We start from the raw sequence: 23,264 nt of genomic DNA, 5'->3' as shown, positions 1-23,264 counted from the left end.
ACATAACATTTTTAAAGAAAAAGTAAAAATATTATTTCAAGGCATATTTCATTAATAACAGAAGTAGTGTAATTCATAAAGCATTAAACATGAAAACTATCATTAACTTATAACCAAGTAGACATTTGATGTGGTATCTGACAAAATGTAAAAAAATTCACAGTGGGCATATTTTTATTTTATGCTTTTGGTGATTTGCAAACATTTAGAATGACACATGCTGTACACTGCATACAGATTTTATCCATTTCTTCATTAGATCTACAAAAGCACTCATAACTTTTATTTAACTTTTTTTTAAAGATAGTCTCTAAAAGGCTTTCATTTTTCAACAAAAAAAAAGGTTAATGACAAGAAGAGCCATCTTCCCCCCCACCCTGTCTTTCACATGCAATTATTATCCCATCAAATTCACCTGAAAATGTCATCTCATACTTTTAAATAAAAGTCAGTTCAGTAGTTCTCAATGCTCCACATACTAAAAACAGCACCCTGGGCTTAGGGACTGCTAATCCTACTCACATGTAGAGCCAGAAATGAATCACTGTGCTCTTGAAATGCTAGAACCTGGCTATTAGAGGTAAGACAGAGCCCCAATTACTAAACTTAGTGTTTAGTGGACCTTAGTATATAGTGGAGATAGGGACCAATGTACTTCAAATTCATCTTATTCTCCTCCCACCTAGAGATACTTCTGGCCATTCATTTCCCATAATAAATTTAATGACCATTTTACTAACTTACTCCAATTACATAGCTCTGGTATGATTATAACCCTAATATTAAGAGCAGGTATATTTCTGTGGTCAGTGTAAGGTCAATGATAATCCTGCTACATCCTAACAAAAGTGAAGCAAATTCTGTTTTGACTATTTGTGGTTATAGAAATAATCATGGGTCACTTATAGAACAAGAAATTATTAGTGTTCCAAAGTGATACTTAACTAAAATTTAGAATTATGTATTTTTAAGAATATTCATTGGAATAAGTTATAACTACAGGGGATAAATGTTTGTTTAGGAAGGTTCTAAAGCAATATGGTTAAGAAAATGGAATTGGAAGTTAGTTCCTGAACATGAAGCATGGCTGCTCCATTTAGTAGCTAGAAGTATGTAAGTAATTTTCTTAACTTCTCTGAGGTTTAATCACTTATATGTAAGGAATGAACATAAATAAATATATAAGATATAGAATGGGCACTGACATATGAAACATCATATGTATTAATTAATATTATTAGTCATTTCTAAATCAAAATATATTTCAATTCAATCTTTTCACAAATGTCTACATACTCCAACAGTATGGGTTTTTAACTCTTGACAGCTTTTGTGTTCTCAATTTTTTAATTTTTCAAAGATTAAAAAGTTCATAAGGTCAAATCTATTTGCCATATGTTACAGCAATCCCCATCAATATACTATTTTAACTATATTTACATAGTAATCCATTCAAAAATATGTACATCAACAATATTATCTATTTTAACTGAAAACAATCTAGCATGTATCCAAGTAGTGATTGAAGAAACAGTTTAATAAACAGCAAATGGAATAGATTAAGTGTGGACAAAGAATACCCTATTGTGTTATACAACAATATGCATAATATTAAATACACCTGTAAATAAAAGAAACCATATTTGACATGTATAAGTTGTATGATTTCATCCTAATGACAGTATGGAAAAGACAGCCCATATGGAAGAAAAACAAAAATAAATTAGTGGTTCCTAAAGGTGGGAATCTCAGGAGTAGATAAATGAAAAGCTAACTAAAAGACCAGCTAAGTTACTTGTGAAAACAATATTTTAACTTGAACAAAATCTTATGAGTTAAAAATCCTGACCTAATGTATCAGTATAGCAGAGCTGAAGAAATAGATACAGTGCAGGTAATAATATTCAAATTTCTGAATTACAAACAAGGAGAAAGGTGTGGCTACAATAAATCTGGTTGTGGGCTGGAGAGATAGTATGGAGGTAGGGCATTTGCCTTGCATGCAGAAGGACAGTGGTTCGAAGCCTGGCATCCCATATGGTCCCCTGAGCCTGTCAGGAGCAATTTCTGAGCGTAGAAGCCAGGAGTAACCCCTGACCGATGCCGGGTGTGACCCAAAAACAAACAAATAAAAAATAAAACCAATAAATCTGGTTGTGTTGACTTAAGATAAGCTATGGTATGAAACAGTATAAATGAACATATACAGAATGATACATATATGCATACCCATGAACTAGACAAATTCACAAATAAATGTATATATTACATGGATTAGAATGCATACATAACTATCCAAGTTTTGTTCACTTAAGAGGCTGAGAAGCAAAGATATTTAATGGCAATAAGCACACCAATCAAACCAGATCTTGGCTTCTAAACATCATTTTCCAATAAAAGAAATGAAAATTTCAAAGAAGTAGCTGATAGCACTGGGGCAGAAAAATTACAGGATATTTTGTAATAAATTAGTGCTAAACTGAATAAATTACTTAAGAATAAAAGAAATCCTTCAAAAGAGAAGCTCTCAGTGACAAAAAATGCAATACTTTGAGCAACAAAATAAAATATAATTATATTACAACACAATTGTAATTGTATAGATGAATACTGTAATACAAATAATCAGATTAATAAAGAAAATTATAGTTCTTCTTTATATATAAATTCCCATTAATAACTAAAAAGAATCATAAGAATAGAATTCTGCCATTAAAACACCAAAATAAGGGTTGGAGTGAAAGTGCAGTGGTATGGCGTTTGCCTTGCACAGGCTCGATCCAGGACAGACCTCGATTCAATTCCCAGTGTCCCATTTGGTCCCCCAAGTCAGGAGTAATTTCTGAGCTCATAGCCAGGAGTAAACCCTGAGCATCACCAGGTGTGGCCCCAAAACAAAAACTTAAAAAAAAAACCAAAAAGAAAACCAAAAAATAAATCTGACCAAAATAATAGTTATTGTGGACAAGAAACTATCAAAGATATGAAAATTAGTGAACAAACATTTGATGGTCTCAGAGAACTTCTTTACATTATACTTATTAATTATAAGGAAAAAATAGTAACTCACTTTTTCTAAGCAAATACTACATTAGCCAAGAGATCAAGGTTAACATTATGAATAAGAAAGTAATATTTAACAAGACATATGCCATATAATTAAAAGGCACATAGCCTGATATTTGACACTGAGAAGATCTCATCCCTCATCCCCAAATAAGAGAAAAATTTAAATCCAAATTGAGAAACATTTTACCTTTTGGGGGCTCTTAAAAAATATCAAGTTCATAAAATATTATAGAAACTGTGGAACTTTCAGAGCTAGAGAAGAAGGCTAAAGAGATTTAAGAACAATGCCATAAAAGTCTAACGTTCAATCATGGAACAGTTAAAAATGTAGTAACAAAATATGTTGAAATAAAAATGTCTGATCTTTAATTCAAATTGTGTATCAACATTGATTTCTTAATTTTGGTTAATATAACATAATTATATAAATAATGGTAGTGAAAGTATAGTGAACTTGCACAGAATTTCTTTTTACTAGTTTTATACCTTGTCTGAACCTAAGATTATTTCAAAGTAAGCAACAAAAAGAGCCTCAGAACTAAAAACATTTTTAAAAAAAGAATCTCAACTAACACTGTTCTTTACATTCCTTATTTTTACTTATTTCCCATCTCATCTGCTCTATTACTGTAATTGGTTGTTCTACTGTTTTCTTCTTATCACAGATTATACTAGTCTCCCATGATAAACTTCCTGCAAATTTAAAGCTAACAAGTGTCTTGGAGGCTGTCCAGTATCTAATACCTTCTTATTTCAGGAAGAGGAACTAAAGCCGGTAGAGATTAAATAACATGCCCAAATCCTTTAGCTACTGAGAGCTGGCACTAAACTACTAGACCAGCCCTAGGGAGAGATATGAGAGCCATAGACTTGTCATGCTTGACTTCCCAATGCTTAGGTGTAAACCTGGGTCTTCCTTTGAGGCCTAGGAAAAAAAAGTTAAAAACTAATTTGGGAGAGGAACAATCTCCCTATTCTGTGCCAAATTAAATCTACTTCCCATTCAGAGATAACTGATGGAAAGCAAGGACTTCTGCCTCAGTTTAAGCTGAAGGTGGCTCCTAGGGCAGAAAAAGTAACTATCACTGAAGGATCTGAGGCAGTTGCAATAGAACAGTGTTTCCTAATTATCTTGAGGTCTCGAATATAATTGGTCTGAAGCAGAAAGTTGAATCAAGACACAGAAGAGATTTTTTTCTAACTATTTAGTTTATATCTTCTGGGAAAATAGATGGAAAGGCTTTCAAGGCCTATATTGCCCAACAAATATGAATACTGATGGATTACTTATAATAATTAGTTGGTGAAGTTTGGCTTACTTTCAGGGGTTACAATATAAATAATAAACAATATGGTAAATAAAAATTAGTGAAATGAAGAATTATGAAAGTAAAATGCCAAGGCTTTTTGAGTCAAAACTGCCATGATTGTGATGATTCTAACAGATTTAAGAAGCTACTGATCATCTTAGGGAAACCTGAAAGGTTCTCAACATTGTTCACATCTTGGAACAAGAATTCTTTGTTGTAAAGAGTTGTATTGTGCATTGAAGACTATTAAGCCTGGCTTCTAATCATAAATCACTAGGATCACTCTCTCTTCTATATATGACAAACATGAATGTTTCCAAACAATGTCAAGTACTATCTGGGAAGGTAATATCAGCCATGATTAAAAATAACTGATATGAAGAGAGCTGATAAATTGTATTCAGACAGTAGAAACAAAAAATCAAGATATGTAAATGAACATAATAGACAAAAGGGGAAAATACTCCTATAAAATTTAAAACTAGGAGAGAGGATATTTGAAGGACCCATTGATAGAGCACTTGAAAAGCTTATTGTGCTAAATATTCTTCCTTTTGTCAATTTTCTCCTTCCTGCTCTGTACTCACATGAACTGATTTTACAATGTGATATCTTTGTACGTGGCACCATCATTTTATTTTAACATCAGGGGATTTTTAGGTTATTAGTCCTTAACTGGTATCTTGGAAAGAATTTGATGGTCGATGGGTAAGAGTAAATAGATGTTTGAGTAATTATTTCCAGGCTCTCTATATAGGGGCTAAGATATGGCTTGGCTATATTCCCTTAAGAAGTTTAATATTGCTGTGTAGTGGTTATGATCTCTTTTAGCGTATTTTCTAGTATGAATATCCTTCACAACAATTCTCCAGAACAATGCTGGTATGGTAGGTAAAATCATATGAATTCATTGGTCTCTTAGTGATTCTATTATTCCCTATAGGTTCTCTTATGCTGCCACAAGTTCTTTAAAGCTTCTTTCATTCATTTTTCTTCATTAAAATCCTGTTGAGTATGAAATTTGTCTTCTGCTGGCGAGTTTTACTAATACAAGAAGCAAAGATTAGTGATTTTATTTTATCATGGATGGGGAGCTATTTGAGAGTTTAAGCACAGCAGTCACTAGATTGTTAGCATTTTTTAAATTCCTATATAATGGGTTTCAGGGGAAACATTTTCTTCAGAAAAATCGGTGTGAGAAGAATATTCACTAGTAATCCTGGTTTTAATAATGATAATTTGACCTTGGACTGAGGAAATCTATCATGGAGAGTCATTAAAATACTTGAGAAATATATGAGTTAGATTTCTTAACATTAACATGTAGATTAATATAACCATAACCCAACCACAAACATGTTTGTAATTATGGTGCTTAAATAAAGATATTTTAAAAATAATGAAGTAGAGTTAAAAGGAAGAAGAAAAACTTAAAAGTTAAGACCAGAGATGTTTATCTTTATCATAATAAGTGGGGCAGAGAGATATTACAGTGGTTAGGACACTTGTCCTAGAATGCAATAAACCCCTAGGTTTAATCTCTGATACACAACCATATGCTCCCTAGAGCCCTCCAGAATGAACCCCCCAGCACAGAAGTTTTAAGCACTGTGACTATGGCATCCTCACTTTAAAAAAAAGGAAGAGAGGGACCAGAGCTATTAGTGCGAGTGGTAGGGCATTATGCCATGCACGTGGCTGACCCAGGATGGATCTCGGTTCTATCCTTCGGTCCCCCAAGCCAGGAGCGATTTCTAAAGCACATAGCCAGGCGTAACCCCTGAGTGTCACTGGATATGGCCCAAAAAAACAAACAAAAGAAAACAAAAAAAGAAAGAGAATGGTTAATTATATTTATGACCAATCAGGTGTCATATAGTCATATAAACCAATATTGGGGAAATAAAAATAAATTTTAAAAAGCAATATAAATAATTAACAATACAAGGTATGCCCTTATATATTGGAATTTCCTCAAAATATATATGATTTCTGATATTTCAAAAAAAATTATCAATGGGGCCAGAATGGTGACACAAAGTCGTAAGGCATCTGCCTTGCTGCCCTAACCTAGGATGGACCCTGGTTCGATCCCCCAGAGTCCCATATGGTCCCCTATGCCAAGGAGCAATTTCTGAGCACATAGCCAGGAGAAACCCCTGAGCATCACAGGGTATGGCCCAAAAACCAAAATAATTTTTAGCATTAATTATAGACCATGAAATACCAATATCAACGAATAACTTAGAGGGGTCCAAGCAGTAGCACAGTGAGTAGGGCATTTTGCCTTGCATGCAGCTGACATGGATTCGATCCCATATGGTCCCGGGAGCCTGCGCAGAGTGATTCTTTAGTGCAGAGCAAGGAGTGACTCTTGAACACTGTCAGGTGTGACACTACTATCCCCCACCACAAAATAACATAGAGTTGAAAAAATTTACCTTTTGGTTTAAACCTAACAGGCACACATCTTCCTTGGATATGCAGGGGTTTCCACCAGATTGTCTAGAAGACAGGCAAATGAGCAAATCCCAAGAATTTAAATCACCTAAAAGCAAAAAAAAAATTGAAAACAAATAATTTTATCAATTTTTAAAGGCATCAATTACTTCTTCAGATTAAAGAATGTAATTCTTTAAATCCCAAAGCTACAATTATCAGTGACCTGCACAAATCTGAAAGAAAATTCAACCTATAAAAAATAAATTTAACTTTGCTCATCTAACATTTTTATACTTAGTAAAATACTTAGAAAATCAAATTTGCTCTAAGACATACTATAAAATTCCTTTTAAAAAGACCCAACTTGGAAAGTTGTTAAGTCATTATTTTTTATTAAAGTTTCATTTGAAATATTGGGAGAAAATAAGATTAAAGTTAATTTGTAAAATTAAATAATAAATAAAAACAAATATTTTCACTCTAGACTTTGATAATACAATTGTTTTTCATTGTTCTTAACATCAAATATATTTAATCACATTTTTTATGAAGAAAAAGTTGTATCAAACTTAAAATTCAATGCATAATTTAAAGTATGAGTGCACATAAAGAAAATTAATGTTTTCATTTTAGATAGCAGAATTAACATTAACATTAAAACATAATGTCTAGTTTTAGACAGCAGAGTTGAATCCAAAATACACACATGTTGGGGTCTACTGCAGTAGTACATAGTCATAGTGAATTGTAATAGTACGTAGTGCTGTCCTTGCATGTTTGATTCCCAGCATCCCATCTAATGCCCCAAGCCTACCAGGAGTGATTCCTGAATGCGGAGACAGGAGTGGGGTCAAAAAACAAAACAAAACAAAACAAAAATATCCAATATGCAAACATAGACCAAAGCAAGTGACTAAGGCAAACATGGACCAAAGCAAAGAAATATTTACCAAGGGAAAAAAAGTCTTGCCAATAAAAACATAGCAATTGACCAAAATAATGTCACAATAATATTGTAATAATAATTGAACATTTTAAAATTAACATTTATGCATTGATCTGGTCTCCCTATATTCCTTCTGATTTACTCATATAAATTTTATTGATATTATTTGTATATAACCAGTGATTTTGAAATATTTTTATGTTACTGAGCACATAAATAACTAATCTGTGATAAAATATTAAATACACACCATCTTCAGGGAAAAAATAACATCAAATTATGCACTCAAAAGTACTCAGAAAAAATATATATGTGAAGAAAAATTTAAAATATTTGGGAACATCTTTTTTTTTCTTTTTTTATGTTTATTATTTTCTTTTTTAAACAACTTTATTACATACATGATTGTGTTTGGGTTTCAGTCATGTAAAGAACACCACCCATCACCAGTGCAACTTTCCCATCACCAATGTCCAAAATCTCCCTCCTCCCCAACCCAACCCCCGCCTGTACTCTAGACAGGCTTTCTATTTCCCTCGTACATTCTCATTATTAGCATAGTTCAAAATGTAGTTATTTCTCTAACTAAACTCATCCCTGTTTGTGGTGAGCTTCATGAGGTGAGCCTGTTATTTCCAGCTCTTTTCCTTTAGTGTCTGAAAGTTGTTATTGCAAGAATGTCTTTCATTTTTCTTAAAACCCATAGATGAGTGAGACCATTCTGCGTCTTTCTCTCCTCTCTCCTGACTTATTTCACTCAGCATAATAGATTCCATGTACATCCATGTATAGGAAAATTTTATGACTTCATCTCTCTGACAGCTGCATAATATTCCATTGTGTATATGTACCACCGTTTCTTGGGAACATCTTTTTAGAATAAAACTCCAGTTTTAAAACGTGAAAGGCAATCTCTGTACACATTACAAATTTTGTTGATCAATTATGGTATTTAAATATTAAACTATCAATCATGGTATTTAACTTGATGAACCTATTTATGTTGAATAAACTATGCCAGATCTCACAAATCTGCATTTAGTATTAATGACTTTTAAATGTCAGGAATAAACCATTATGTTTAAATACAGCCTTTATTATTTTCCCACCAAAATTGAGAGGTAGTAGTCCCAACAAAGGGCTTTACATGGAAAATGAAGATTGATAAGGAAAGTAGTAATTTATGGACTATTAAAAAAAAACTTCACTTTTCCTCCTAGCAAGCCCTTTCCTATTTCCAATTTTACAGAATCAGCATTGTCTGGATAGAAGGTGCCTCTATTTGTAACCATTCTGTTGCTGCCAAGGCAAATGTCTTTGCCAAACAAAAGGTACAGACAACTGAACTCAGTTAACACGGAGCTTTTGTATTTCCTTGATGTACACCCTATAGATGCTGGAAGATAGCACAATAGTTTCAAAGGAATAGGAGAAATGGACATAAGATTGGAGGTCGATGGGAGAAATCTTATCCCTGTAATAGCCCTCAGTCTTTAGACTTAGAGCAGCTCTACCTTTCCAAACCATCAATGTCTCTTTGAACAAAACTACAAACATATTTCCTATAGCTGAAACCAAAGACTCATGTTTCCAATACTTTATTTTAAATGTGTTCCTGGCATTTTCAACCAGAACTTTCTGATAAGGATTCAAAAGGGAAAACACAAAGGCTGGTTTTGTATGATATTATTTCTAACCCAGTAAACACTAAAACTTGAGAAGAAAGAAATCTCTTGTCTTGCTATGCCCAACTAAATACTTTAAAGGCGGGGATTTCAAATCATGAGCTGCATTATTGTTTAGGTGTTAAAAATACAATATGATTTCTAGCCCTCTAAGCTTGAAACATGCTCCCTTCATTATTCAAGCCATACATATAATTTGCAGAATTAACAGAAATAAGCCATAAATGTTTAAAACTGGCAGACAACACATTTAAATAATTCAAAGTATTTAAGAACTTTTTTATGACAGAACATAGTACTGGAGCTATATAAGAAGACATAAAAAGAAAAGAAAAAAAGGCAGTCCACTGCCCTCAGCAACACATCTGAGTGATATATAAATTCAAAAGAATTTAGGATAAGTCATTGACATTCATAAGGGTTACTTCCCATCTCTCAAAAGAATTTCTTAAATAAAAACTGATATTTCAAAAAATATACAGAACACACAATTTTTCCTTATAATGAAGTAACATGTAACTGAAAAATTCAAGTAATCATCTAAGTATTCTTTTTGTATAATCCTAGCTACCATGGTAGCAAACGTGTTGACTGCTTGCTCATTCAAAATCTCTTTAGTTATAGTATTCATGGAATTTTAATTTTCAAATATCTACTAATTTCCAAATATCTTTCCTTGTTATTTAGTAAAACTTTTTAATTTCCTCTTTATATCTTTACAACATAGAAGTTAACGCTCTCCCATAACCTTTCAAAGATCTTTATTTTTTCTTCCTTTTTTCTTTTTTTCTCTCTGACCTTTAATTTTTTTAAATAATATTTAAGTACCAATTTTACAAACATGTTTTTAGTTGGGTTCAGTTATAAAAAGAACTCCCCCTTCACCAGTGCAACTTCCTACACCACCAATGCTCATTCCAATTTTTCCCTCTTCCCCCACCCTCTGCCTGTATTCCAGGCAGGCAATCTATTTCTCTCAACTCACTGCCATTGTCATGATAGTTGTTAGTGTAATTTTTTTCTCTAACTGCACTGACCACTCTTTGTGGTAAACTTCACTCCTTTGTGGGAATGCTGTTCTAGTCCTATCCTTTCTGGAAAACAATATGAAGATTTCTCAAAAAACTGGAACTGAGCTCCCATGTAACCCAGAAATACCACTCTTAGGATATACCCGAGAAACACAAAAACACTATACAGAATCCAGATTGGTGGCACAGTAGTAGGGCATTTGCCTTGCACGTGGTTGACCTAGGACAGGCTGCTCCCATCGGCATCCGATAGGTTCCCCCCAAACCAGGAGTGATTTCTGAGCACAGAGCCAGGAGGTAACTCCTGAGAGTCACAGTGTGGCCTAACAACCAAAAGAAAAAAAAAAACAGAAACAAACAAAAACACCAATACAAAAATGCCTTTTTGCAGCCTATGATCATTGCAAGCTCCATCTAAAGAGCCAAATTTGAAACAACTGAGGTGTCCAACAAGAGATGAGGTGGTTGAAGAAATTGTGGTATATATACTCAAAGATATTTTAAAAATAAAAAAACTCCCTCATGAAGGTACTACATATTCAAATATGGATGGTAAGGAAATAAAAGTGCAATAATGAAACTGGGAAGAGAACAAAGAACATTCTTCAGCTAATATATCACATTCACAATCTAGTGTTGAATATTTGGGATACAAATTTTAACTTTAACAAAATCACAATTTTTTACATATTGTGGAGCTTAGCACCAAGTGCTCCTAGCTGAAAGCCCAAGCCTGAAGGCACTTGCCCAAGTGTGCTATGGAGACTGCTCAGTAGAGGAATATTGGAAGTGCCAAGACAACATATGGGTTGCATTTGGCCTGCAATGGGTTTGTTTTGTTTGTGTCTTCAAGTATTTGCCAACATGTAAGCATCAGTACAATTCACATAAACATCTTTTATTTCAGTTGGAAGCTCTGAAACCAACACTACATCCATGTTTTACTAGGCAGCAACTGACTAGATCTATATATAGCTCATAAGGTCCTTCCTTCATTTTGTAAAAACATTTTGTATTGACTTCCAATACTGTGAATTACAATGCTGAAAAAAAGATAGCTTCAGATATGCACCAACCGACCACCAGGGTACCCACTTTCTTCTGCCAATGTCCCAAAAGGACTCTCCTTTATTTAATCCTCCTACACTTCAGTAAACTCAGTTCTGTGGACCAGTTCTGTTACTTTTGGTCATTTGTTATTCCCTTATTGTGTATATTTGTACCCCATTTAGGAGGATTGTTTTGTTTTGTACCCTACCTTCTGACTCATGTTATCCTATCGTTCCATGATTTTTTTTTTCAGCTGCACAGTAATCAGCTGTAAACATATATCACAGCTTCTTGATTCATTCATAAGTAGTTGAACATTTTATTTATTTTTATATCTTGGCTATTGTAGTGAATGATGCAAAGAATAAAGATGTGCAAATATCCCTTTGAAATTATACTTCTAGGAGTTGCCAGGGATGGAGAGATGTTAAGAATCTTCTTCATAGGGACATATTTTTACTGTTCTGAGAAATTTCCACTTTCTTTCCATAAAAGCTGAAGCAGATGATATTCCCAACACAGTGAAAGAAGGCTCCTTTATCATCACATCCCCACTAACACTGGTTATCCCAGATTTATTTATATCAGCCACTATCACTGGCTTGAGATGTTAACTTACCATTGTTTTTGTTTGCATTTCCCCAGTAATAAGTGACATTAAGTATTTTTCTTATTCCTACAATTCATAGTATGCCTTCATTGGAAAAGTGTTTGTTCATAATCGTTCTCTGTTTTTCTAACGTTTGCCACTAGTATAAATGGGTAGAACCAGAGTCAGTTATTTTGACTTGTATATTCAGAAAGTTAATTGATGATACATGTTTCACTTATAAGTATGTTAAACTTGCTCATCAGACAAATTGGCCATTTTGAAATGATATCAGCAAGTTGATATTTTGTGGGTTTGTCTTAAAGGATATCTGAAGATACACTCTAATCTCTAAATCTGGTTTTCTTTTTCCTCAAAACAAAATATAATGACTAGTTCCAAAGACATATTATTGAAAATAAGAAAGACTGTGAAGACTGAATATAGTATCTCAGAGCTTTCCTTTTCAAGATATGGTTCTGTTTTTCCTCAAAACAAAATGTGATAACTAAATCCAAAGACTTATTATTGAAAATAAGAAATACTGTAAAGACTGAATATAGCATCTCAGATCTTTTCTTTTCAAGATCTCATTAAAAAAAAAAACAACAAAAAACAAAGTGGCCTATAGCCTTCTGTTCCTCTTATGCCTTTTTTTCTGCACATGGAATTCTGTAGAGGTTGCAGTGCACTCCTAGGTCTGATTTTTCTTTTTTCTTCTTCTTCTTCTTCTTCATACTTTTCTTTGAACTCTTTTACACATTAGCCTATCTCAAGAAAATTGCTACAGTAGGAAGAAGCCTAGGAGAGACTCATAACATACATAGGATAGGATAAAGATATATATTTTTATAGCTTTCTCATTTAATGTTCTTGTTTTACCCCCCAGAAGACTGGTAACGATGTTCTAAGACCAAAGAAGTGAGATTTCTATTAGAGTAAAAATACAAATTGGATGATGGCTTTTTAACAGCTGGTTGGCATGGGGGAAAACAAGAATTTACATGACAGAGATAAGATACTTAGAATATTGCATCAAATGTTGCCAATGCAACATTGATTTTAAAAAGTTATGGTAGTTACAGTAGCCATCACAGTATCAGTAGCAAAAGTTCTAGTGGTAGTAAAGGCAGTAATAGTAGCTTTGAGAGCACACAGTCTTAAGTACTTACATACAATAAACCATGTAATGGGGTAAGGACAACAATTGATTTTTAAATTATAGTCAAAGTGACTAATATTAACTTTATTAATACCAGCGTATCAACCTCAAACCAAACACATTATCAGCTATATACAAGCAGATAAAAAATCAGACTGCCCCATTCTGGAAGCTTTGTTTTCCTTCCCAGAGAGTTCTCAGTTGACTTGGCTAATTGACTGCTTGGCCTCTTGCTTTGCCCTTTCAACACTACAATTCCCACCCAAATGGTTTAATTCAGCTATAAATAGTGAACTTGTGAGACCCTATCACCCCACCCTCACCCCTAATAAAAGCAGAAATCCAGGTCTATGTGCATTCACTCTGAAATGACCCTGCAGTGTGCCCTAGACATAGCACACACCCTCCAGAACCTGCAAGTTATAAACCTTCTTCTTTTTATTTTTTTTAATGCTGTGATGGTTGTTGCTAAGGTGCATCTTAAAATCATACTTAAATACCACAAAGACTGGTCCAGCCACAAAATTGATTTCATTAAGGAAAATGTTTTGGGAGTTCACTGCAGAGAACAGGTATTATTTACCAGACAAATATTTCTAGCTGATAGTTGCACTATGATAACTTAATACTCATATAAAACATGGCTATTGTTTCAAGCATCAGTGTTAATTCATTTAGACATTACAATATTATTATATTTCATTATATTTTGGGGGTTTTTGGCCACACCCAGTGACACTCAGGAGTTACTCTTCGCTATGTGCTCAGAAAACGCTCCTGCCTTGGGGGACCATATGGGATGCTGAGGGATTGAACTGCATCCTAGGCTAGTGTGAGTAAGGCAGCTATCTTACCCCTTGCACCACCGCTCTGGTCCCTACAATATTATTTATCAATTTACATACTCTTTAATGGGCAATGCCATTCTATATTTTTAAGCACAGAAAGGGAAATAATTTGCAAAACATCACTGGTCTAGTTAGCAGAGAATTGAGGTATTGGAAATCTATTACTAGAACCCTAATATCAGAACCATGACATCATTATCCCTTCAAGAAACAGGGGGACAGCATCAGAGAGCTGGTACAGCAGGTAAGGAATATGCCTTGCAACTGCCCACCAGTTTTTGAATCCACTCTCTCTTATGGTCCCCAGAGGTTCTTAAGGTGTGAACGCTGAACAGGAGTAAATTCTGAGCACAGCAGGGTGTCAGAAATGAAAGAGAAAGAAAGGAAGGAAGAAAGGAAGGAAGGAAGGAAGGAAGGAAGGAAGGAAGGAAGGAAGGAAGGAAGGAAGGAAGGAAGGAAGGAAGGAAGGAAGGAAGGAAGGAAGGAAGGAAGGAAGGAAGGAAGGAAGGAAGGAAGGAAGGAAGGAAGGAACAAAGAGAAATAAAGAAAAGAAAGGAAATGAAAGAAAGGATTAAAGGAAAGAAGAAAAGAAAGAAGGAAAGAAAAAAGAAAGAGGAAGGAAGAATGAAAGAATGGAAGAAAGAAAGAAAGAAAGAAAGAAAGAAAGAAAGAAAGAAAGAAAGAAAGAAAGAAAGAAAGAAAGAAAGAAAGAAAGAAAGAAAGAAAGAAAGAAAGAAAGAAAGAGAAAGAAAGAAAAGAAAGAAGGAAGGATGAATGGAAGAATGAAAGAAACTATTGAATGAAAGGAAGAATTGAAGGAAGGATGAAAAGAAGAAAGAAAGAAAGAAAGAATGAAAGAATGAAAGGAAAGATTGAAGGTTGGAAGGATAAAAGAGAAGGAAGGAAGAATTGAAGGATGGAAAAATGAAAAGAATGAAAGAAAGAAGAAAGAAAAGAAAGAAAAAAGAAAAGAGAGAGAAAAGAAAGAAAAAAGAAAAAAAAGAAGAAAGAGAAAGAAGCAGGTTTTGATACCTTTCATTTACTAATTATGTGGAACCCCCAATTAGTCAGTGAGATAAATAGAATTCACAATTTACACATCTCACACAACTAGGAAATTGAAATAGAGGAATTTCTAACTTTATTGTTCAATTGCCATCCACTGCCTGAAGCTTTCTTTGATATCTTCAAGAAAAAAAAAAATACTGCAATGACAGTGTAACTCAGGACCTCCTAGATTCTCACCCTGCCATAGCATCTCAAATATCAATAACTGACCCACTAGTCACAGTAACAAGTTAAAGATGTATGTACACAAGGAGTATTCAATTCACTAGCACTCAGGAGCTATATAACATGAACTTGGCCTTCACCTTCCTTTGGAAGATAATCTCTACAAGTTTCTTAGATTTATTTTGATGGTTAAAATGATTCCTTTCCCTGTCAGGAGAAAAAAATAAGAAGAGAAATAACGCCCATATTGGGCTAGCCAAACTCATAAATAGAAAGTTCATAGGGCATAAGTTAGGAAAACAGGATGTGGATGTTCTCATCTCCATCTCAAATGATTAACAACTGAAATACCACAGGCATGTCCTTAAAAACTGGCATCGCACAGTCATGGTTCCTACATGTTTCCATAGATTTGGCTCTGGAAATCATGAAGGCCCTACCGACGGTTTTGGAAGGAGATGCCCTAGTTACTATTTACTAGTACAATTTCAGAAATTCAGATACTAAGTGATACTGATTGTAATTATTATCCTTATCTAAGGGTTGTCTCAGAAGCCATCTAGCAGCCTATGTTTAAAGGTGTTGGCTTTGTTTTTGTTTTAATCAAGCATCTAATAAGGAGTGAGAGTGACTTTAGACTATTTCCAGTCTCCCACAGACAGGCTGCCATAGAAAGCAAACACTCATTTCCTTGCTCTCAAATTACCTCCTGAATTGATAAGATCTGCAGAATCAGTAATTCAATCCAGAGAACAACAGAGTTCTGAGATAGCATCAGTCATATAAAGGCTGTATATTCTCAAAAAAACGATGACTTCTATCTTCTGGCACACTTCACCAAAGCAAAGAATATTAGTCTATTCCTAATATATTTTTCTCTCCATAGCATTTGTATTTATGCATAATTAAAAGCATACATAAAGACAGACAAATTTTTTCAAGTCTATTTTTAACTGTCTCTCCATTTGAAAGTGAGTTCCTAGAAGGTAGAACTATCTGTTTTGTTAACTGGTGCACTATTCATAGAACCTCCAACAGTTACTTGGAATTTAAGTATTCACTATGTATTTGTTAAATGCATAATTCAATGAATTGGTGAATGTGAGCAGCAAAGAAATAATTAGAACTCAAACCAAAAGTCAAGGCAAGCAAACAAGAAAACCTGTTATGGTGACTTTAAAATTTATTAGATGGGGACAGAGTAAGTTTTCATTAGGTACAATGCTTACTTTGCACATGGTTGATCTAATTTCAATCCTTGGCATCCCATAAAGGTCCCCAAACCCATCTGGAGTGAATCCTGAGTGCAGATGCAGGAATAAGATCTGATCACAACTGTGTGTGATCCAAAAACAAAGAAACAAAAACAATACTAAAGAGGGCCAGAATGATAGTACAGCAGTTAGGGCATTTGCCTTGCACACACCTGCCAGGAATGATTTCTGAGCTCAGACCCAGGAGCAACCCCTTAATACATCACAATGTGTCCCAAAACAAAAACAAACAAACAAAAAGTATTAAAGAACAGTTGTTTCCAAATGCTGGCTATTAAAATGTAATGCTACAATGACTACAGAAAACATTTATTTTCAAATTCTTTTATTTGATGATGGAGGGATACAGAAAAGTAGAATGGCTAGATCATGTGATATTTCTACTTTTAAATTTCTGTATGGGGTTTATACCCAGCAGAGTTCTGTCACCCAGGAACACCTGAAAATCAGCAAAGCTCGACAAGGAGGCCAGCAGTGCTTGGAACAATAGCTCAGAAGCTTCAGCAAGCTATACTGAGAGTTGAATGGGACAAAAGATTCAAGGGATCTAACTCAGAACCTAAAAGATGCTAAGCATGTGCTTTACTTGAGCTATCTCCATGGTCTAACTTTAAATTTTCAAGAAATATCTATATTATTCTACATTAAGGCTGCATCAGTTTACACTTTCATCAGCAGTATATAAAGGCATCCCTTTTTCCTTCCATGTTATCAATACTGGTTTTTAACCTTTTTATAAGGGATATTCTCTGAAGTGTAAAGTGGTATATCACAAATTTTTTTGATATATCACAAAATTTATTTTGTTTTGTGGAACCAGGGATCAAAATTAGAGCTTCAACACATGCAAGCCCTGTGTTTCATCACTGAGTCACATTCCAAGTTCCTCCTTGTGGTTTTCACTAGCATTTCTTTCAAAAAAAATAGTGATGAACATCTTGTCATGTGCCTGTTGTCCACTTCTGTATTAACTGAATATGTGACAAGTTACTCTGACCATTGCTTATATTTGTTGCTACCATATATGAGTTCTTTATATATTTTGATATTAACCCCTGTGAGATGTATGATTTATTAAAATTTACTCTCACTAAGTAAGTTGTTTATTCATTTGGTAACAGATTCTGTCACTTCACACACTTTTATTTTGGTTTGATATATAAAACTATTTGGTTTATTTTGTTTCTCTTCTCATTGGAAATGAGTTCACAAATATATCACTAAAGTCTAAGACAGAGCAGTTACTACCTGTTTTTGTCTATGTATTTTTTGTTGTTGTTGTTGTTTTGGGTCACACCCAGCAGTGCTCAGGGGTTACTCCTTATTCTACACTCAGAAACTGCTCCTGGCAGGCTCTGGGGACCATATACGATGCTGGGATTCGAACCACCGTCCTTCTGCATGCAAGGCAAACACCCTACCTCCATACTATCTCTCTAGCCCCTTGTCTATGTATTTTATCATTTCATACTTTTCATTCATTTCATAAATGTCTACAAGTACATGAATATATTAAGAAATGTGGTATTTGTATACAATGAAATATTATCCAACTATTAAAAAAGATGAAGTCTTACTATTGTGACTATGCAAAAAGACCTATACAATATGATGCTCTAGTAAATATTTCAGCAAGAACAAATATACAAATTCTTTCATGTGAAAATAAATGTCTAAACAAGCAAAACAAAACTCAAATAATAAGAACAAAATGATAGTTACTAGAATTGAAAGGAGACAGAGGCTAATAAATTGGATAAAGGTCACCTGATGGTGGTAAATGAAAACTTTTAGTGGTGATGATAATGCAATTTATATGGATGTTAAATTATAATGATCCCTATATATCATTGTAAATTAATGGCAATTCTTTACAAATTTAAAAGAAAAAATATATATGATTTGTGCAAATAAAAACAAAGCAAAGAGACAAGATAACAGCAGATTTAAGTATTTTGTTTACTGAAAAATATCACCAAATATATATAATACATTGAACTAAAAATTATATAAAATTTTGATGTTGAAGTTTATTTGATGTTATAAATTTATTTGATGTTATAAATTTATTTATCGAAGCATATGCATATTAAAACATCAACCCTCATTATCACTTACATAATGGGTGATATAAGGACACACTATGTCTGTTTCTTATAAATGAAATACTAAAAATGTTTGATTTTAATAATAATAACACACAATTATAACACAAGACAAGAATATTTCATGTTTAATGTGTCATCTAAATTAGTTTTCACCACTGATTATCAATTTTTATTGAATTACAATATATTATATCCTTGTTTTGTTTATTTTGTTTGGTTTTGGTTTGGGGGCCACACCTAGTGGTGATTACTAGTAATCACTAGTAATCACTAGTAGTGATTGCCTGGTAATCACTCCTGGAGGCATCAGGGATCCTTTGTGGTGCTGGGGATTGAACCCAGTTCAGCTGTGTACAAGGCAAGTGCACTGCCCACTGTACTACATTCCATCTTCTATTCTTGTGTGTTTGTATATATAAAGTATACAAAAACATGGATAAAAATAAGTATTCAATGGTATGAAAATATTCTTATTGATGATAAATTAGAATATGTTTGATTTTGCAACTGCATTGTTTAGATATAAATAGGCCACTGCAAATAGTGGATCATTTTTTAAATCTTTTAAGTGGCTGTAACAACTTTCCTTAACTACTCTAAATTGAGTAGGTCTACAAAACAGTAACATAAGGCTCATAATCAAATAAAAACTTTTGATGATTTTTAACTTTTTTTATTGTTGTTTATTGGCCCACACTGGTGATTCTATGTGTTACCTCTAGCTCTGATATCACTTCTGGAGGGGTTCTCAGGACCATTTGTGATAATGGGGATCAAACCCATGTTGTCATGCAAGGCAAGTATCCTACCTGCTATGTCTCATGGGCCACCAGATGAATTTTCATTAAAGGCAAATATATTAACTTTTAAAAATTTAAAAGCAACAGCAACAAAAACTGTCAATGTTATCAAAAACAAGAAAGGGGAAGGAGAGACAAGTTGAAGGATGTATTTTGCATGCAGGAAACCCAGGCTCAATTTCTGGCACCATGGAGTCCTTCAAGTATTTTCAGGAACAAGCACAGCCAGGAGTAGCCTGTGAGCACCCCAGGGTGTGGCCCAAAATACCCCAAATTAGCCAAGAAAATTCTGTGAAACTCTCAGAGCAAAGAGAGGCCTAAGGAATATGAGGATGGAAAAGAAGGACCCTAGATAAGTCTTGGTTGGATCAGAAAGAGAATATCAAGTAAAATCTATGAAAATTGGAATAAAGAATGGGCTTTAGTTTTTAAATGATAAAATAAACTCATTCTCCTGAGGGTAGAAGATGATTATTATTAAAGCTAGACATAAATGCTCCAATACTGATTATATTTTAAGTATTTTATACTATCAATCCATATTACAAAGTCTACCAGTATCACTATGCAGAAATTGAAAAATAATTACTTTGATGCAACATACATTCTCTGTTAATAAATATTTCAATGGTATTTAAAGTCAAGAACATTAAAAAATCAATTGTGGAGCTTATGGCCTTCCCCTTGATATATGCTGTAGCCAAATTCCTTTTTTGTTTATATCTTTTATTTTTTCTCTCTAGATTCAACTTCCCTGGTGATTTTATTTCCACGCATCACTTTAGTTTTTGTTTTTAAGCCATGAACACCAAAATTTACACTTCTTGACCTTTCTCAAGTTTCACAAAAGCATTCCCAAGCACAATACAGAGGAGATGCTTTGTTGTTAAGTGTAAATATGAACTCATTATCTCTTGTGAAAACCTGCCCTTCCTTCCACTTTCCTCCTCATCAAAGATGAAGTAACTAACACTCCCTCAAGCAGGAAAGTATAGGTCATCTCCAACTTGTACTTTTCTCTTATTCTTACACCCAATTGATTTCCAATTCTCATCAACTGTCTTTATATATTTTTTTAAATTTTCCTGACTTTTGCAAATTCTATCCCATTCTTTAAATCTATGATCCTTCCAACTCTGTAGTTTCCTAAATTGGCATTCTAGCTTCTAATCCCTTTCTCTAACTGACCTTCTTCCCTACAGTCTGAGTCATCCTCCCAAAACACAGATCAGATCTTGGCCTTGGCCAGCACAATTCAAATCAAGTTCTTTATCCAAATCCACATTTCAAATACCCATCAGACAAGGGTCTAATATCTAAGATATACAAGGTACTGACAGAACTCAACAAGAAAAAAAAAATCTAAAATTTAAAAAGTGTGGAGAAGAAATGAACAATTTCTCAAAAAAAGAATGACAAATGGTCAAAAGGCACATAAAATTGCTCCATATCACTAATCATCAAGGAAATGCAAATCAAACAACAATGAGGTAGCATCTCATGACACAGAGACTGGCACACATCACAAAGAACAATCAGTGCAGGCATAGACATGGGGAGGGGAGAAAGGAACTCTCATTCACTGCTAGTGGGAATAACATCTAGTCCAGCCTTTATATAAAACAGTATGGAGATTCCTCAAAAAACTGGAAATTGAGTTCCCATATGATACAGCTATACCATTCCTAGGGATATACCTACAAACACAAAAACGCAATACAAAAAGTTAGTGAGATAATTAGAATGCCTGTCTAAAATACAGGCAGAGAGTGGGGAGGAAGGAGATGGGGCATTGGTGGTAGGAATGTTGCACTGGTGAAAGGGTGTGTTCTTTTTATGACTCCAACCTAACTACAATCATGTTTGTAATCATGGTGTTTAAATAAAGATATTATTTTTTAAAAAGTTCTTTATTCAAGCCACTCAACCATCAAGGCCATTAACATCCTCCCTGACCCAGGCTTCTAAGTCTTCTAACCCTTCCTTCCTCCTTGGCCATACTAACCCTTACTGGTCCTATATCACCAAGTCTTTACAGCACTGTCTTGAGCATGCAGTATATTGCTGAACAGTTCTCTCCTTAAAACCTGCATGAGAAATAATTGTTACAAAATAGCTATAGGGCCGGAGAGATGGCATGGAGATAATGCGTTTGCCTTGCATGCAGAAGGTCAGTGGTTCAAATTCCGGCATCCCATATGGTCCCCCGAGCGATTTCTGAGCATAGAGCCAGGAATAACGCCTGAGCGTTGCCAGGTGTGACCCAAAAAAACTAAACAAAAACAAAAACAAAACAAAACAAAAAAACAAAATGACTATAAAGCTTCTCTTTTGTGCATGTTTGAGTTTCACTGTCTTCTTTTATGGAAGACATTTAAATAACCTGTTCTCACTAGCTGAAAAATTCAAAGGATTTCTGCTCATAACACGAAAGTCAAAAAGCACAGATAGTATTCATCAAGGAGCAGAATAAACAGTACACAAGGTTTGACACTGTCTAGCCTTACTTGTAGCCAACTTCTAACCCCACCCCACCCCTGATGACCTGCAGTAACAGAAGCAGTGCAGATTGAACATTGGGAGAGGCACAGACAGTTGTTTATCACATTATTCCTGCTTTTCTATGCTTATGTTATTTTAGGTTCACTGTGTTTATTAGGCTGCTTTGAAAGATCTGGGAGCACTCAACGTTTTTTCCACATAAACTTAAGTCTCAGCCTCTCTTGTTTGTTTTGATGTAAATAAATTATAAATGTCTTAAGACCATTTTGGCAGTGGAAAGTTCTACTTCAGGATAGGATGGAACTGTGTATTCTAGTTGTCAAGATCCTAGATACCAGAATTCAAAATTTGACATTTCTTTTTATTCTGGAACTTTTTATTTTTACCCTCCATGCAGCTTACATTGTGACTTATATTCAAGTTACATTTGTTTATTCTTGCACTGAGAAATTGCCTTTATCTGAAAATTTTGTATCTGAAGAGTTTGCTAAAAATTAAGAGAAAATAAAACTTTTTTCTTTAGGATTCAGCTTAGCATTTACCAAATCAGAATTAGTTCCTGACAAGATTTTGAGATAATCTTTCTGCACATTAAATTTGAGAAACCCTAATACTTAACTTTTTTTAAGGATACAACATAGACTTTACCAAATTAGAATTAGTTCATAACAAGATCTTGAGGTAATTTATCTGCACATTATGCTTGAGAATTCTGAAACTTCAGCCCTAGAATTCTTAGAAAGATTTCAACTCACATTTGGAATATTCTCTCCCTTATCCACATCAATTTTTTCAACTACATACAGCTCTTTTTTAATAGCATGTGTCAAAAATAAAAAGCCAAGAATTTAATGTTGATTATAAAATATTCTGATGCCCAGCTATACTATCCTCATAATTCTCATTATGAGAATGGCTTCTTTTATCCCTTTAAGAATTGACATGAGTTTTGACAGACATTTTTTAAAACACACTGCACTGAATTGGCAGAGAAGATTTAAGTGCATAATTAGCATTGTGATACTTTATTTCACCAAATATTATTCTTTCTTCATGTTTTATTAAAAGTCATTTTGCATGACTTCTTTAAAATGCAATGAATAAAACCTAGTCATTTCAGGTTTAACATTTATAATAATGCAGAGGGGACTATGAGCAATCGTACAGTGAGAAAGAAGTCACTGATTTTGAATTTATTCTAATAATAATATCTAC

At 34.0% G+C, this 23,264-nt stretch overlaps 1 protein-coding gene across 1 annotated transcript in view; it reads right to left on the bottom strand.

Moving 5' to 3' along the window:
- Positions 1-23,264, bottom strand: part of CPED1 (cadherin like and PC-esterase domain containing 1) — a 366,758-nt gene that overhangs the window by 290,359 nt on the left and 53,135 nt on the right. The window contains exon 3 of the mRNA XM_049771138.1: positions 6,821-6,927. Coding sequence (XP_049627095.1) covers positions 6,821-6,927 — 107 coding nt within the window. The remainder of the gene's footprint in view (positions 1-6,820; positions 6,928-23,264) is intronic.

Source organism: Suncus etruscus, chromosome 1, assembly GCF_024139225.1.
Source record: "Suncus etruscus isolate mSunEtr1 chromosome 1, mSunEtr1.pri.cur, whole genome shotgun sequence".
In the NCBI taxonomy this organism is placed as follows: Eukaryota; Metazoa; Chordata; class Mammalia; order Eulipotyphla; family Soricidae; genus Suncus; species Suncus etruscus.
Note: the sequence above shows the minus strand (reverse complement) of the source record. Positions and strands in the feature narration are given on the sequence as shown.